General features: G+C 40.6%; 1 protein-coding gene across 1 annotated transcript in view; it reads left to right on the plus strand.

Annotated features, from left to right (window-relative positions):
- The first annotated feature begins 5,286 nt into the window (after window positions 1–5,286).
- The window catches only part of LOC129860487 (copine-9-like), a 90,417-nt gene continuing 78,383 nt past the window's right edge, over window positions 5,287–17,320 (plus strand). Inside the window, exons 1-2 of the mRNA XM_055930900.1 lie at window positions 5,287–5,602; window positions 13,729–13,769. Coding sequence (XP_055786875.1) covers window positions 5,523–5,602; window positions 13,729–13,769 — 121 coding nt within the window. The 5' untranslated portion in view covers window positions 5,287–5,522. The remainder of the gene's footprint in view (window positions 5,603–13,728; window positions 13,770–17,320) is intronic.

Consider the following 17,320-nt stretch of genomic DNA (forward strand, 5'->3'; position numbering starts at 1 on the left):
TAGGTTAACCATTTTGATTAGACATAGGCCTACGCACAGAAGACAGAATGTTTATTTTCGAAAGATGATCCCACTAAAGATGATCCTATGAACTGGTCCATATCAACTGTCTATCAGCAAGTAATATGGGAATTGATTGAATTGAATGTTGTTTTAATCTTGTTGGTGATTGAATAGTTGTTTTCTCTCAAAATCGAAATCTGGCACTAACATTTTCATGAATATCTAGGTCAAGAGATCATGCCTCAGTAGACCTACACAGAGGGGTTGATAAGAGAATCACACAATAATTTGAATCTTTGTGTTAGGAAAAGCCTAGAATGTCTTTTTTATTATTATTTTTTATTTAACTAGGCAAGTCAGTTATTAAGAACAAATTCATATTTTCAATGACAGCCTAGGAACAGTGGGTTAACTGCCTTTTTCAGGAGGAGAACGATAGATTTTTACCTTGTCAGCTCGGGGATTCAATCTTGCATCCTTATGGTTACTAGTCCAACGCTCTATCCACTAGGCTACCTGCCGTCCCACAAAAATTGGTCAGAGGCGCCCCCTTCTGAGACAGCACACACACGGTTTATTAACAAACAAACAGGACATAGCCAATGGAGTTCCACTGCACCGTACACACACACACACACACACACACACACACACACACACACACACACACACACACACACACACACACACACACACACACACACACACACACACACACACACACACACACACACACACACACACACACACACACACACACCCACACACACAGGGGAATAACAGAGTAACGGAGTTTCCAGTGTGAAGCTTTGCTAGCCAGTGTGAGAGAGGCTTGCAGCACAGCAGTTGATTTAAAGGACAGAGAGTGGTGGGATGCCTTCATCCTTCACAGAGGTTGTTACTACTTTTGTGCATAGCATGCACTGAGAGATCCGACTGCAACACACACTTGTGTTTCTGTGCCACTGTGCACCATACAACATTTAACAGCATCTAATATGAGATATTGTCTGTATATATATGTTTTTGGTACATTTGTGTGTGCTGTGCTCAGGTTTTTGTCTTGAGTGTCAGTGTTATTATGTATGTGCATGTTTATCCTTGAGTTATCTGTGAACTATATTTGTGTGTCTTTACGTTCGTCTGTGGCTCCTCTGGGGTCTCTAGCTACATCTGAAACACGTTCCCTCAGTGTGAATTCACACTAGTCTTGACATACGCTGCCATCTGCTGGATTTAAAACGAGTTGCAAGAATATTGTGTCTCACAGAGATACAAAAAAAGAGTCGCTTGTGTTTTATAAAAGCAGGGGGCAGTATTTCATAACATCTATTTCAGTAAATGTCTGGTAACAATTGGTTTAATCTCGACAACAAGAACCGAATCTGCAGCTTGATTTTGTTAAGGCTGAGTCAGAGTCTGCAATTTGTCTGGTATCTTTTCTTTAATTGTTCATGACTCAGACTGAACTGCTTGATGGAAGAAAAAGTTAGTACAACAAAAGCAAGGGCATGTTGTCTTTATGCATGACAGAAGTAAGGAACTGTTCGATAACGTCCAATCTCAATTTTTTTGCTGTACAAATGGAGCTGTAGACTCTTTCCTCATACCACTTCTGACCTTAAGGTCTGAAACAATATTACTTCCAAGAAACCAGCCATCAGAATATTGCTTCCTCTAAGGCAGCATTCAGGCAGCCATCCTAATAATGTATCATACATTGCTCACTTTCCTCAAAATCACAGTCAAGTTTCTGTAGTTCGGACAACAGAAGGCATGGTGAGTCATTGTTATCCATGTGTTTGACTCTGCCAGTCCAGATGCTGTCTGATAGGATAGTGATGTTGGTGATGCCGAATCTGAAGTGTCAGAGGTAGGCACGCTATCAGACACGTTGTCTTGTTGCCTTATTCCCATGCAGTCCCCTCCAACTCTTATGTGCCCTAGTGTAACCGATGTGAAATGGCTAGCTAGTTAGCGGTGGTGCGCGCTAATAGCGTTTCAATCGGTGACGTCACTCGCTTTGAGACCTTGAAGTAGTGGTTCCCCTTGCTCTGCAAGGGCCGTGGCTTTTGTGGAGCGATGGGTAACGATGCTTCGTGGTTGACTGTTGTTGATGTGTGCAGAGGGTCCCTGGTTCACGCCCGGGTCGGGGCGAGGGGACGGACTAAAGTTATACTGTTACACTAGAACTGGTGCCTGATTTCAGAAACAACCCACAGTAGATCTGAGATCATCTAGACACTTGGGCTGTCTGCATTCCCCCCCCCCCCAGAGATGTGCACTGCGTCTCAGATTACTTGTATGGTATGGAATACCAATGTAAAAAAGGTAATTGATTGTAGATATATATATATACTGTATATACCGTCAAAGGTTTCAGAGTCCATTTCAGTATCATGCTGTGAATTACATCAGATCATTCTAGAAATGGATCATAGTACAAACTTGTTGTCAGTGATGTATTGGGGGAAACAAAGGCATCTTGAGTCTGTGCTTAGAGGACTTGTGTGGACATTTGCATCTAGCTTCTGTGTGGCAGTGCCTGTGGCACTTGATGGGACCTGACCAGCATTTTCAACCTGATGAATAAATGAGGTAAAGTCAGGAAAGCACCCAACAGAACCCAGTGCAGCCAATAGAACTTTGTGTTTGTACATTACTTCATTAACTCTGATTCACGAGCTCCACTCTCCTAACTTAGTCCTTGTCATTATACTATTCATGCCTGATTGCACTTTACCTTGTTTTGTGTCTGTGTGTCTGTGTGTGTGTGCTTCATTATCTACCCTGTGGAGATTGTAGTGGAGTGCCCTATTTTGAGCATCCAAACTGGCCTAAAGGGTACTAGAAATTAAGCTGTATTAAAGCCCTAAAACATCTGTGGGTTATTGTTTGGGCACAGTTTTGTGATATAATGTGATGACTAGTAACTCTAATGTGCTCCTGGCTATCCTCTGAGCTGACAACTGCCCATGTTGCCATTATGATATCATTTGACCTCAGCAAGACTTGTGTGGTTGCATTGTACGAGTGCACAGGACGATGAGGACAATAAGGACCAGGGATAGTCTTTCTCCCTGCTGTCTCGATAGGGAATTAGGCTTCTTTGGAACATTGTTTACCTCCTCTATCAGGGTTAGGAACTAGCTGGTGCATTGGTATCTCAAGGGTATAAAGACACTGCACGTCCTTTGTTTGCAGGTGTAATGACAGTAACTTTCAGCCCATGCGTTTTCTCTTCCCTGGCTAGCCCCTGGTCTGTGACAGGAAAACTAAACAGGAATTCACCCTGAGGGCAATTAAGTATTCCAGCAGCCAGTGAGGCCAAAGCAGAGTTTATCATTCTTTCACCCAGAAGATAGAGGCTCCCCAAAAAAGAGAGGAGTGGAAAATGGGCAGATAATTATTTTCTCTCTCTCTCTCTCTCTCTCTCTCTCTCTCTCTCTCTCTCTCTCTCTCTCTCTCTCTCTCTCTCTCTCTCTCTCTCTCTCTCTCTCTCTCTCTCTCAAAACAATTTTTTCCTGCGTGAAGAATATCAATTTCTGCCTGATTAGCTGCCAAATTGAGTGTGCCTCCAGAACAATACACATAGCCAGCAGGTATAAATAAAATTTTTCCATCTTCTAGTTGACGACTGGAGCAAAGATACCATCACATTCGCTGAAGTGGACTAAGGATGAGGGAGTCTATTACGCTTAATGGATCAATACAACAATTGGTCCTCTTGTATGTGTAAGTCATTAAATGGTCCGGGTGTTTCAGAGGTTTAGCTTCAGTCTCTTATCTCTGGCTGTTTCTATTTTAGTAAGGTCTAATTGATTATTTCTGTCTGATTGTTTGTAGCAGTGAAAGGCACGTGATTCATCTCAACAATCCTGCTACATACATCTCTCTGTAAATGATTAAGTGAAACTAAATTGTAGTTGTGTACCTTGTTGGAACTCTTTAACTTGGAAAATAAATAACTCATAAAGGGAAACGTATTTCCTCTAATGATGGATGTGATTAATTTTCTTCCCCTCATACAGTGCTTCTGGACACCTTTATCTTCATCCTCAAACCCTTCCCTCTGGGTTCCCTTGGAGCAAACGGTGTGATAAGAACCAAAACACGCACAACTGAGCCTTCTCTCTACCAGCCATCCTCTCTCAGTTCAAGTTCCATCCCCTCCTTGCATCAGTTGATGTATCATAATGCAAACCAAGTCACGTAGGGTGGCTTTCTTACCAACTTATAAAAACAACCTACAGGGAGGTTGCTGGATTCAATGAAACCTGTCTTACTGAGCAATGTTTCTATTTGTTTATGAAAGGCTTTGGTGTGAGCAGAAAATACATAAATGGGATTATAGTAAATGCCTCTGTGATCCATAACTTTGATTACCTCTGAGACTAGGCTGCCTGTGAGACTTTGCTCCTGAATTTAGGTTATTTGAATTTTCTTCATTAAATCTTAGCCGTAAACATACCTAAGTTTCAGTATTCTTTAGATTGATCAATCACAGACAACGTTTTTTGTGACCAATCTGCCTCAACAGTACTACATTCTGTGAAAAGTACAGGTAGGCCTACAAAATGGCTCCCGAGTGGCGCAGCGGTCTAAAGGCACTGCATCTCAATGCTAGAGCTGTCACTACAGACCCTGGTTCGATCCTGGGGTGTATCACAACCGCCCATAGGGTGGCGCACAATTGGCCCAGTGTTGTCCGGGTTAGGGTTTGGGCGGGGGTAGGCCGTCATTGTAAATAAAAATTTGTTCTTAACTGACTTACCTAGTTAAATAAAGGTTAAATTAAAAATAAATATTTTAAAAAGAGGTGATTGGAAGAGAAACAACAATCCATTAAAACAAACACAAATATTTCAACAAATAAAGCACAAGGTCTGCATTACTAGGTGGCCTGTCATAGAGGAGGGAAATTATAAACAATTCAAGATACTCAAGAATAAGTTCTCAAATGAACTAATGGGTTTCAGTTATAGACTTATTTTTTGTTCTGTATCCAGGACAAAAAATAAGGTGTACATTTAAATATGCTTTGATTCGTTGCATAATTGCTGGATACAATGTCTGTATCCTGTATATTTGTGTCAAGCAAGCCAATAATAATATAAAATAAAAATAGATACAACAAACAAATACATTGAAGGTTGAAATAGTATCAGAGAAAGAAACAAATAGTATATTCCTTGCCAAAAAAAATCCTTCTGCAAAAGTGTATCCCGTGCTTCTAATACCACCTGTCGAAAGCACTGGAAAAATAGAAGTTGGTGGGAAGGGAATCCCTCTGTACCGAGACGCTCGCGCTTCATTTCTCCTGTAGGCTACACTGTGAAGGATGAATTGCTTTCCTCTCCAATGCAATGTATTTTACTCTAGGACTCGCTTCTTTCCAAAACTCAATGAAGACGGATATGGCTCTACAACTAACATGTGGTTTGATTTAAGTTTTTAATGGTCGAGAATATACTTGAGATATTTCACCAAAAGAGCTTGAAACGTGCACATTTAAAGAGATGATGGCATCAATAGGGGAGTTCGATCCGCTGAACAACATCGTTCCTGCAACTAAAATTGAAGTAACCGTGTCATGCAGGTAAGATCACGAATGTATCATAAAATGTTAATTGGCATCATTATAAGTGAAACATCTTGTTTTGAAAGGATGCAGATGAGACACTTGTGTGCTAATATAATATTTCAATTATTTACAGCAACATTTCTGTATTCATATGAAATAAGTGTGCATACCAAGTTAAATATTTATCTTAATTTAGGCAACATTCGTATTGTTTTAGAATACCAAGCATAGAGTAGAAATATGATAAAACCATTGTTTCACCTCATGCATGGATTCTCATTCACTTCCTTCCTGATACACCTTCAAAGGTGCGCCGAGACGTGCCTGACCGCAGTGCATCAGCCCGGTGTAGTCAACAGTGCTAATGCATACTTTTCAGGCACTGAGACTGGATAGTGTTGTGGTATGGCTATCGATTAATCACCTCTCAAGCAGGTGTAGCCTATGTAGAACCATGTCTACAATAGACCTTGGCTACTTGTGAACAAACCATTACATGTGTGGAGTATACGTAATTGTCTTCATGAAAACTTGTCACGTTATGTCTTTCTCGTAATATAGTACTTCATAGAAAGCAGACTTCTCTGCCTCTATGCAGCCCTCAGTATCACATTTGCCTGTTGTTGCCCCCTGGACATCCTTTTCACGGTCAAATGTTAAATCCCATCAGTTTACAGTGAGTGTACATGTGATTAAAAAACCCTGGCACTGTACATCATCTGTAACATCGGTTGATTAATTGACACAGCAATCGATTTGGAAAAATATTCATACAATGGCAGGTCCAATATGATCTATACAGTCAGGCCCTAAGCCTTTTTATATTCATACAATGGCAGGCCCTAAACCCCCCCCCCCAGAGTTGCTAATTGGTTGTTTGAAATAACATTGATATTTTCCATGAAAACATGTGGAGCCTCAAAATAGAGTAGAATTTGAAGTTTAACAAAGTCAAAAACAAACATGTAGCTGTTAGTTAGGCAAGTTCTTGTGTTTTGAGGCTTAAAATCAGAGCCAGTACATTTTGTGGTTGGAATTGCAGTATGCATATAATTTGAGAATTTAGACATGCTGCTAGCAAATTTTGACAGAATGGTTTCATCGAGACAAACAAAATAAGGTTGCTTAGCAACCGGATACCAACGAGTTCTGTGGAGGGGAAAAAAGTGAGTAATTGCTGATGGCATTCATGCTGAGGGCCGGGCCTGTATACAGTACAGGACAGAATGCTAAAGCTCAGGAAACAAATATTGTTTGTTGAAATATTTGTATTTGTTTTAATGGATTGTTGTTTCTCTTCCAATCACCTCTTTTTAAAATATTTATTTTTAATTTAACCTTTATTTAACTAGGTAAGTCAGTTAAGAACACATTTTTATTTACAATGAGGGCCTACCCCGGCCAAACCCTAACCCGGACAACACTGGGCCAATTGTGCGCCACCCTATGGGCGGTTGTGATACACCCCAGGATCGAACCAGGGTCTGTAGTGACAGCTCTAGCATTGAGATGCAGTGCCTTTAGACTGCCGCGCCACTCGGGAGCCATTTTGTAGGCCTACCTGTACTTTTCACAGAATGTAGTACTGTTGAGGCAGATTGGTCACAAAAAACGTTGTCTGTGATTGATCAATCTAAAGAACACTGAAACTTAGGTATGTTTACAGCTAAGATTTAATGTCCAAAATTCAAATAACCTAAATTCAGGAGCAAGTCTCACAGGCAGCCTAGTCTCAGAGGTAATCAAAGTTATGGATCACAGAGGCATTTACTATAATCCCATTTATGTATTTTCTGCTCACACCAAAGCCTTTCATAAACAAATAGAAACATTGCTCAGTAAGACAGGTTTAAAGTTTAACTTGGTAAGAAATTCACCCTACATATAAATAAAACAAAAAGTCATCATCAATCTACACACAATATCCCATAATTACAAGTAAAAAATAGAAAAACCTTATTTACATAAATATTCAGACCCTTTGCTATGAGACTCGAAATTGAGCTCAGGTTCATCCTGTTTCCATTGATCATCTTTGAGATTTTTCTACAACTTGATTGGAGTCAACCTGTGGTAAATTCAATTGATCAGACATGATTTGGAAAGGCACACACCTGTCTATATAAGGCCCCACAGTTGACAGTGCATGTCAAAGCAAAAACCAAGCCATGAGGTCGAAGGAATTGTCCGTAGAGCTCTGGGACAGGATTGTGTCGAGGCACAGATCTGGGGAAGGGTACCAAAAATGTTTTGCAGCATTGAAGGTCCCAAGAACATAGTGGCCTCCATCATTCTTAAATAGAAGAAGTTTGGAACCACCAAGACTCTTCCTAGAGCTGGCCACCGGCCAAACTGAGTAATCGGGGGAGAAGGGCCTTGGTCTGGGAGGTGACCAAGAACGCGATGGTCACTCTGACAGAGCTCCAGAGTTCCTCTGTGGAGATGGGAGAAACTTTCCAGAAGGACAACCATCTATGCAGCACTCCACCAATCAGGCCTTTATGGTAGAGTGGCCAGACGGAAGCCATTCCTCAGTAAAAGGCACATGACAGCCCGCTTAGAGTTTGGCCACTAAAGGCCATTAAAGGACTCTCAGACCATGAGAAACAAGATTCTCTGATCTGATCAAACCAAGATTAAACTCTTTGGCCTGAATGCCAAGTGTCATGTCTGGAGGAAATCTGGCACCATCCCTACGGTGAAGCATGGTGGTGGCAGCATCATGCTGTGGGTATGTTTTTCAGTGGCATGGAATGGGAGACTAGTCAGGATTGAGGGAAAGATAAATGGAGCAAAGTACAGAGAGATTCTTGATGAAAAGAGTGCTCAGGACCTCAGACTGGGGTGAATGTTCGCCTTCCAACAAGACAACAACCCTAACGCAGAAGTGGCTTCGGGACTTGAACCCGATCGAACATCTCTGGAGAGACCTGACATTGTCTGTGCAGCGAGACTCTCTATCCAATCTGACAGAGTTTGAGAGGATCTGCAGAGAAGAATGTGAGAAACTCCCCAAATACAGGTGTGCCAAGCTTGTAGCGTCATACTCAAGAAGACTCGAGGCTGTAATCGCTGCCAAAGGTGCTTCAACAAAGTACTGAATAATAGGTCTGAATACTTATGTAAATGTGATATCAGTTATTTATCTTTTATAAATCTGCAAAATAAAAATAATAACGTGTTTTTGCTTTGTCATACTGGGGTATTGTGTGTAGATTGATAAGGGGGAAAAAATATTTAATCCATTTCAGAATAAGGCTGTAATGTAACAAAATGTGGAAAAGTGAAGGGGCCTGAATATTTTCCCGAATGCACTGTATGTTGAATTTGTACCTTTCAAACAACGTCAGATCTTTAACGTTATATCCACCGTCAGAAAAAAACCAATACGCTGGCAGGACCTCCTACTGGAGAGTTGATCTACAGCTATTAATTTGTTCTCTCATCACTTAATTTAATAACCAAGCCCTGCTTAGGTTTTATATTTGTCACTGACTATTACCAATAGTAATAGTTTCAGGAAAATGATTATTGAGAAATCTTGTATTAACTAAATACTGTATATTCACTGTTGCTATTGAAGTAATTTCAAAGGGTAGGTTTAACAGAGAAAATGAAATGTAACCATACTATATGATTCATATATCATCAATGAGACTATTTAGGCCTGTATAGTATTTGTAACAGCTATTGTTTTAATTTGGGGCGGCAGGGTAACCTAGTGGTTAGAGTGTTGGACTAGTAACCGCAAGGTTGCAAGTTCAAATCCCTGAGGTGACAAGGTACACATCTGTCATTCTGCCCCTGAACAGGCACTTAACCCACTGTTCCTAGGCTGTTATTGAAAATAAGAATTTGTTCTTAACTGACTTGCTAAGTTAAATAAAGGTAAAAAAAACAGGGTTCAACAAAAAATAGACAATACACATATGTAACGGCTGTTGTCCTCCTCTTCCTCGGACGAGGAGAGGAGAGAAGGATCAGTGGACCAATACGCAGCATTAGGGAAATAAGCCATCTCTTTATTGAACACGACGGCAACACGAAAACAAAACACTTACAAAATTACAAAACAAGAAAACGACGTAGACGAAACCTGAACATGAACTTAACTAACTAAACGTAGAACTCACGGACAGGAAACAGACTACATCAGAACGAACGAACAGCCAAACAGTCCCGTATGGTACATACATCGACGACACAGGAGACAATCACCCACAAACAAACAGTGAGAACACCCTACCTAAATATGACTCTCAATTAGAGGAAAACGCAAAACACCTGCCTCTAATTAAGAGCCATACCAGGCAACCCAAAACCAACATAGAAACAGAAAACATAGACTGCCCACCCAAAACTCACGCCCTGACCATATACACATACAAAAACAACATAAAACAGGTCAGGAACGTTACAATATAGTCCTAGGGTTTCAAGCTTTAGGTTGATTTCAAGTTCATCTTTAATATGTTGGATTCACATCTCCATTGCAAAAATCTAAGGGTCCCACAGTTGACAGTGCATGTCAAAGCAAAAACCAGGCCATGAGGTCGACCAAGCCATAGGACTAAATCAAATCAAACTTTTTTGATTAGGTTTAATCCTATTCCTTAATTTAGATTTTTGGTTGAGATGGAGACGTGAATCCAACACATCAATTATTAATTTGTAGACAAACTGGATATGGAATTGTGTTTTGTTGTCAACACAGCAAATATCATATTTGAAGGAGCACCTCTGTTTGGATAGTTCCATCTGTGCCACTGACTTAGTCTGGCTTCAATTCCAGTTAGACTACAAATGAATAAATGATATGATGGATTCACATCGCCATCTCAACCAACAATCAAAGTTAAAGAATAGCACTAAATTAAATCAAATCAATCTTTAAAGGCACTTTAAAGTCCTGTACTTTAACTTTGATTGTTGGTTGAGATGGCGATTTCTAGACAAAGTAAGTGGCACAAAAAATACTTCTCCTTCAAATGTTGAACTGTGTTTGTGCTGACACCCAAACACAGGTCAATTACACTTTTGAAATACAGTTAACAGCCTTTTTTTACAAATTCTAGGCTCCAACTAAACCAAAAATAAAAGTTAAAGAATAGGATTAAGCCAGTGGCTCAGATGAAACTATCTAAGCATTAGATATCCTTTAAATGTTGATATTTGGCTGTGTTGTCAGCTAAGCAAAATGTAATAATACTTTTGTAATACAGTACATAGCCCACATTAAAAGATATTTTACAAACGAATGAAACAGGATTCAACCTTAAAACGAGTAACCATGGCCACACTTTGAGGTTAGCCAACTGTAGCTATAAATGTCTTCTTATGTAATCATAGAAAGTGTGCATGTTCAGGATACCATGCAAAGGTTGCAGGTCTGTGGAGATCTTCACAATTGCTTAAATAATCTGTGCAGAATCTTAAACAGCTCTTGGATCACTTGCACTTTCTGCAATCCAGATCATTTGGTTGGGCTATTACATGAAGCACAGTGAATACACATTAAATTATTGTATAAATACAAACATCTGACATTGTATTCCCATTTTATCTTTGTTTTGCTTTAAAATGGTTGAAAGCGCAGTGATAACACATAGGGAATTCAACAAACTTCTGGCAGACTTTTTGAGTGGTTGAATAAAGGTTGAAATCTCATTGATCAATGCCTTAACCAAATATTACCCACCAAAAATGACATGGTGCCCCCAGTGGGATGGGATTATACACCTTTGGCTGAGTGGCCTTCGTGTTGTCTGTCCAAAGAAAAGAGTCACTGGGATGGTCAGAAATCCATGGTCACAAACCCAGCAACCACTGGCACCAAACAATAATCCTCCCTGCCTCTGAATAGCGAAGGGAACGGCAGATGGTGCCACCTTGGAGATTACAAAGCCTTAACTCTGGATTTCCTCCGTGCTTAGAAACAAGTGGGTGGTTCTCTGTGAGACACATCTGCAACTTCTCCTCTTATCACAGCGAATAAAACATTGCAAGTCTCAAGCGGACTACACAATCAGCCACAACATTGATTTCATTCGTCTGCCTCTCAACAACCCATTTCCTTGACGTGTTGTGCATCTGGCAAACTGCCAACCTAAAATGAACCTGAGGTATGAGTTCAAAAAAATGGAAAAGAGTTGAGGGATTCTCAAAGTAGTGCAGCCAAACAAAAAGGTGTAATGGGTTCGCATTCAAAAATATGTCACATAAAGCTTACTTAATTAAAAATATATATATTTTCACTGCATCAGGGATAACATACACAGACGTTTCGGATTCACAACCTTCTTCAGACTCACAGAGACAGACACTAGCAAGCACAGACAGTTCCCTTCTCTGAAAAACATGTCAGCTGGGAGGTGCAAATGTACCTCAGCTCAGTGGTCCAGAGCTCCTCGGAGAGACTCAGTGTTTGTGCCATTTCTGTCATTGGGAGTAGTTGTTTCCCCTTTGATATAATATGAAACATGAACCCAATGGCAGTGACTCAAATACTGACGATATAGAAATGGTCCCACGAGACTGCCCTCATCTGCGGAGGAAAGAGTTGGTTACTGTGACTGATCATTTTACACTTATCGCACCATGCATTTTATCCTATACATAGGGGATGATGTTGAACTCAGACCAAGTATTGTACTGTAGTAGTGACAGCAAAATCTTATCTCCTACTCAAAGGTACCTTAATCAGGATACAGTACCTGTAAATGGACCAAACTAGTGCTATTATCTTGGGACTGCCATTAGTGGAGGTTTACACTTTGTGTGCCTCTAGATTGGGTTGTTAGTCTATTTTGTCCTGTAAATACCTTATTTTACTGACATTTTCTTTAGGTGTGTAATATGAAATAAGGTCGTTATTATTCATGCACTGGGCCAAATTTGGTGTAGGAACAGTTGTTCATGTGTCACGTTCGTTGTTAGAAATGGACCAAAGCGCAGAGTTCCACATGTTTTAATAAATGAAACTCACCAAAAACAATACAGAACAAACTAAATGTGCCGTAAATGCAGTGTTCACAGGCACTATACAAAAACAAGATCCCACAACAAACAGGTGGGAAAAGGCTGCCTAAATATGATCCCCAATCAGAGACAACGATAGACAGCTGCCTCTGATTGGGAACCATACCAGGCCAACATAGAAATACAAAAACTAGAGTACCCACCCTAGTCACACCCTGACCTGACCTAACCAAAATAGAGGATAAAAAGGCTCTCTAAGGTCAGGGCGTGACATCATGTTCCTTATCAGGAAGTTCAACCCACTGATTACGATGCTGTGTGATCTAATTGATTGATTATGTATGTCACTTCAGTCTTACACATATATTTAGCCAAAAATGTTCTGGTGTCACCCTATGCACACTGGCTGGTTTGTTATGTATTTTGTTTAACAATACATTTTTTCAGTTGTGCTGAATATTACATGAAGTATTATTCATTTGTTGTCCTCACAGAATAAATATATTTCTACAACAGAGGAAAACACTAAACATAAGCAAAATGTTAAAGGGATACTGCGATTCTGGCATTTAAGCCATTTTCCTACTGATGCTGTTGGCTATCATTGAAGGACTGGAGGCAGAATTCAATAAGAGAAAACAATAATGCTGAACTTACTGTAGACTTCCAGTTATTGTGCTAATGCTAGTTAGCATTGGCTCTGGAAACTACCTCTAACCTCCTTCATACTGTACGCAGAGGAATAAAAATGGTATCCATGAGTTCATCTGACTCTGGCTAAGTAGAATCTCACATAATGACAATAATGTTAATGATAATCAGTTCAGTCTGTTTAGCGCTATTGTTTTCTCTCTTAAATTCTGCCTCCAGCTCTTCAATGATAGCCAACAGCATTTGAAATGATGTATACAACACATTTTGTTGTGAGGAGGGAAAACTACCTCGTGTTTTCCATGAGAAATGATGTATACAATACATTTTGTTTTGAGGAGGGAAAACTACCTCGTGTTTTCCATGAGAAATGATGTACTAACAAGTGAACAAAGACTCCATTGAAATATGTTCAAGTGGGTGCTGCAGTGACATTGAATACATTCTATGGAAAGAATAACAGCCTGATTAAAGTATTATTATTTTATTCCCCCTGTATATTATTTCCACAGGGATCTTCTGGACGTGGACAAATTTTCCAAGTCTGATCCTGGTATGTGCCTCTCTTTTTGAGTGAGTGTTTATCAGAATGTGTGAAATTCCATGCATGCATTTGTCCTATCTGTCCTGAATGTACACATGTAAATTATAGAGAGTTGATTCCGTCATTTTTACAAAAACTTCAGGGATGTTATAAACATTCTGTTATGCAGTTAAGCTGCATTCGTTTCTTTTGTAAAGCAGTTTATTTTATCCGGATACAAACATTTGTAAAATTATAAATTTTACATTTACATTTGTAAAAAATAAATTATAAATTATAAGGACGATTCTGAGATTTGGAATATGATGACATAGGATAAATTGTAGCGGTTCCACATCACAAGTTCAAAGTCAGTTTTAGCTGTTTTACTCAGCATTTCTCCTATATTTTGGTCTTCAAAGTCACATAGGTTACCTTATCTATTCCCTACATCTCAGTTTGTCACTCTTTTCTGCTTGTCTTCAATATTTAGTCTCAGTCACACAACCACAGCTGCAGTGTTATCTGTTTGCGTCCTTAATAAGAGTTTTTGATCCTATCTATTTCATGTGTAGACATGTGTTCATGGCCTCTCATTTCACTGCGTTGTGAGTATGTCTTATTGCTCCCCAAACTGGACGTCCAAAATGCACAGGTCGCTTTGGAGCACAGGACTGAAATCACCTTCCACTTGGAACTATATTTTGTTCCGTGCTTCAAATGCTTTATACCACACATACATTATTATTGCTATAGTGTTGTTTGGAGAGCTCTACTATGTGTTTGTCCAAAAGTCTGTCAGGTTGAAGTCATACCAGGGTGAAAGCTTTGAGCTGTCAGGACAGGGCTCAAGGGTCTCTGGGTTGAAGGCAGGGAGAAATGCGATTCAGCTGGACAAACAGAGCCAGGCTCAGAGTGACTCGTATTAAGGCTACTATCACAACTGCAGTCCCACAGAGCCAGAGAGACCAGGGCTCTGATGAAATTTCACAATAGCAACAGCCATCTAAAGATGGCACTGGAGAGAATGGCTGCCGTTTCATGGGCTCATAACCAACTATGCTATTTTGTTTGTTTTTTCGCATTTTTTGTAACTTATTTTGTACATAATGTTAATGTTACCATCTCTCTGTTTTAAATTATTTCTATCAGCATGTTAAATGTGCAACCCGAGTGAAAAAAACTCTAGACCACCTTTACTCCACACACAGAGACGCTTACAAAGCTCTCCCCCGCCCTCCATTTGGGAAATCTGACCATAATTACATCCTCCTGATTCCTGCTTACAAGCACAAATTAAAGCAGGAAGCACCAGTGACTCGGTCAATAAAAAAGTGGTGAGATGAAGCAGATGCTAAGCTACAGGACTGTTTTGCTAGCACAGACTGGAATATGTTCCGGAATTCTTCCGATGGCATTGAGGAGTACACCACATTAGTCACTGGCTTCATCAATAAGTGCATCGATGACGTCATCCCCACAGTGACTGTACGTACATACCCAAACCAGAAGCCATGGATTACAGGCAACATCTGCACTGAGCTAAAGGGTAGAGCTGCCGCTTTGAACGAGTGGGACTCTAACCCAGAAGCTTATAAGAAATCCCGCTATGCCCTTCGACGAACCATCAAACAGGCAAAGCGTCAATAGAGGACTAAGATCTACTCATACTACACCGGCTCTGACGCTCGTCGGATGTGGCAGGGCTTGCAAACTATTACAGACTACAAAGGGAGGCAGCCCAGTGACACGAGCCTACCAGACGAGCTAAATTACTTCTATGCTCGCTTTGAGGCAAGTAACACTGAAACATGTAGCTATAAAGTGCTTTGAAAGGCTGGTCATGGCTCACATCAACACCGTTATCCCAGAAACTCACTCCAATTTGCACACTGCCCCAACAGATCCACAGATTATGCAATCTCTATTGTACTCCACACTGCCCTTTCACACCTGTACAAAAGGAACACCTAGGTGAGAATGCTATTCATTGACTACAGCTCAGCGTTCAACACCATAGTGCCCTCGAAGCTCATCACTAAGCTAAGGACCCTGGGACTAAACACCTCCCTCTGCAACTGGATCCTGGACTTCCTGACAGGCCACCCCCAGGTGGTAAGTGTAGGTAACAACACATCCGCCACGCTGATTCTTAACACGGGCACCCCTCGGGGGTGCGTGCTCAGTCCCCTCCTGTACTCCCTGTTCACTCATGACTGTACGGCCAGGCACGACTCCAACACCATCATTAAGTTTGCAGATGACACAACAGTGGTAGGCCTGATCACCAACAACGACGAGACAGCCTGTAGGGAGGAGGTCAGAGACCTGGCCGTGTGGTGCAAGGACAACAACTTCTCTCTCAATGTGATCAAGACTAAGGAGATGATTGTGGACTACAGGAAAAGGACAACCGAGCATGCCCCCATTCTCATCGACGGGGCTGTAGTGGAGCAGGTTGAGAGCTTCAAGTTCATTGGTGTCCAAATCACCAACAAACTAAAATGGTCCAAGCACACCCAGACAGTCGTGAAGAGGGCATGACAAAACCTATTCCCCCTCAGGAGACTTTGATTTGATTTGAGCAACAGCCCCGCAAAGTACTCATTACTCAGAGCTGGGGGTCTGGGATTCTGAGTTTGGTCCTTAATTGATTTAGGTAGTTACTTGGTTTGATTATATTCATCTGCATGATGTGCCTAATCTCCAACAAGTTCTGTGATGAAGAAATGCGATATGGATGTTTTACCTCTTCTAGTTTGTGCTATCTACATAGCCAATCACTTAGATTAGATTCACTTTGTGTATTTGTGTGCAGGCTTTGTGTAAATGGACGAATATGTTCTGAATACACAGTAAGCTCCCTCCCCCTGATCTAATTTAAAGATGACTCAGACATCAAAGTACTTTATCCTTGTACTTTTCTGTGAAAAGTAAATAGATTGTGGTGTGTGCGTGTCCATGATTACCCATGTGTCTTAGAGCTTTATGTTGTGTTTGTGCCAAATCAAATGTTATTGGTCACATACACATATTTAGCAGATGTTATTGCAGGTGTAGCGAAATGCATGTGTTTGATGCTGTATCATCTTGTGTTCATGAGTTGTTTTAGTTTCTTGAATTTTAGAAACCAGTTATACAGAGTAACCTACAGGACGTTATTGGCCATGGACTTTTTTTTGTCATGGACAGTGCTGTCAAAGTGTCATATAAATTCCACTAAGATGTTCATGAATTTGTTTGGTTAACTCACCTAGGGGTTGATGCTCCATGGAGAGAACATATACCATTAACCCATTGTCACACTATATTCTTGGCATGCGTAGTGCTGGCACATTTCTACCATATAACCACGTAACCGACTGTTATGGTTGATGACTGCCATGAAAATAATAAAACTTTTCTTTTGGTGGAATGAACTACGCAGCGCCCCCCTCCCTGCAGCAGCAGCACACATAGAAATAGAATAAATAGAACGTGCTTGGAACCTCTAAACCTGGCACTTTGACTGGTAAACTCATGGGTACACTCGCAATGGCTGCCTGGGAATGTGATGCAATAATTTCCATCTGTAATGTAGA

The sequence above is a fragment of the Salvelinus fontinalis genome, chromosome 8 (assembly GCF_029448725.1).
Source record: "Salvelinus fontinalis isolate EN_2023a chromosome 8, ASM2944872v1, whole genome shotgun sequence".
NCBI classification, from domain to species: domain Eukaryota; kingdom Metazoa; phylum Chordata; class Actinopteri; order Salmoniformes; family Salmonidae; genus Salvelinus; species Salvelinus fontinalis.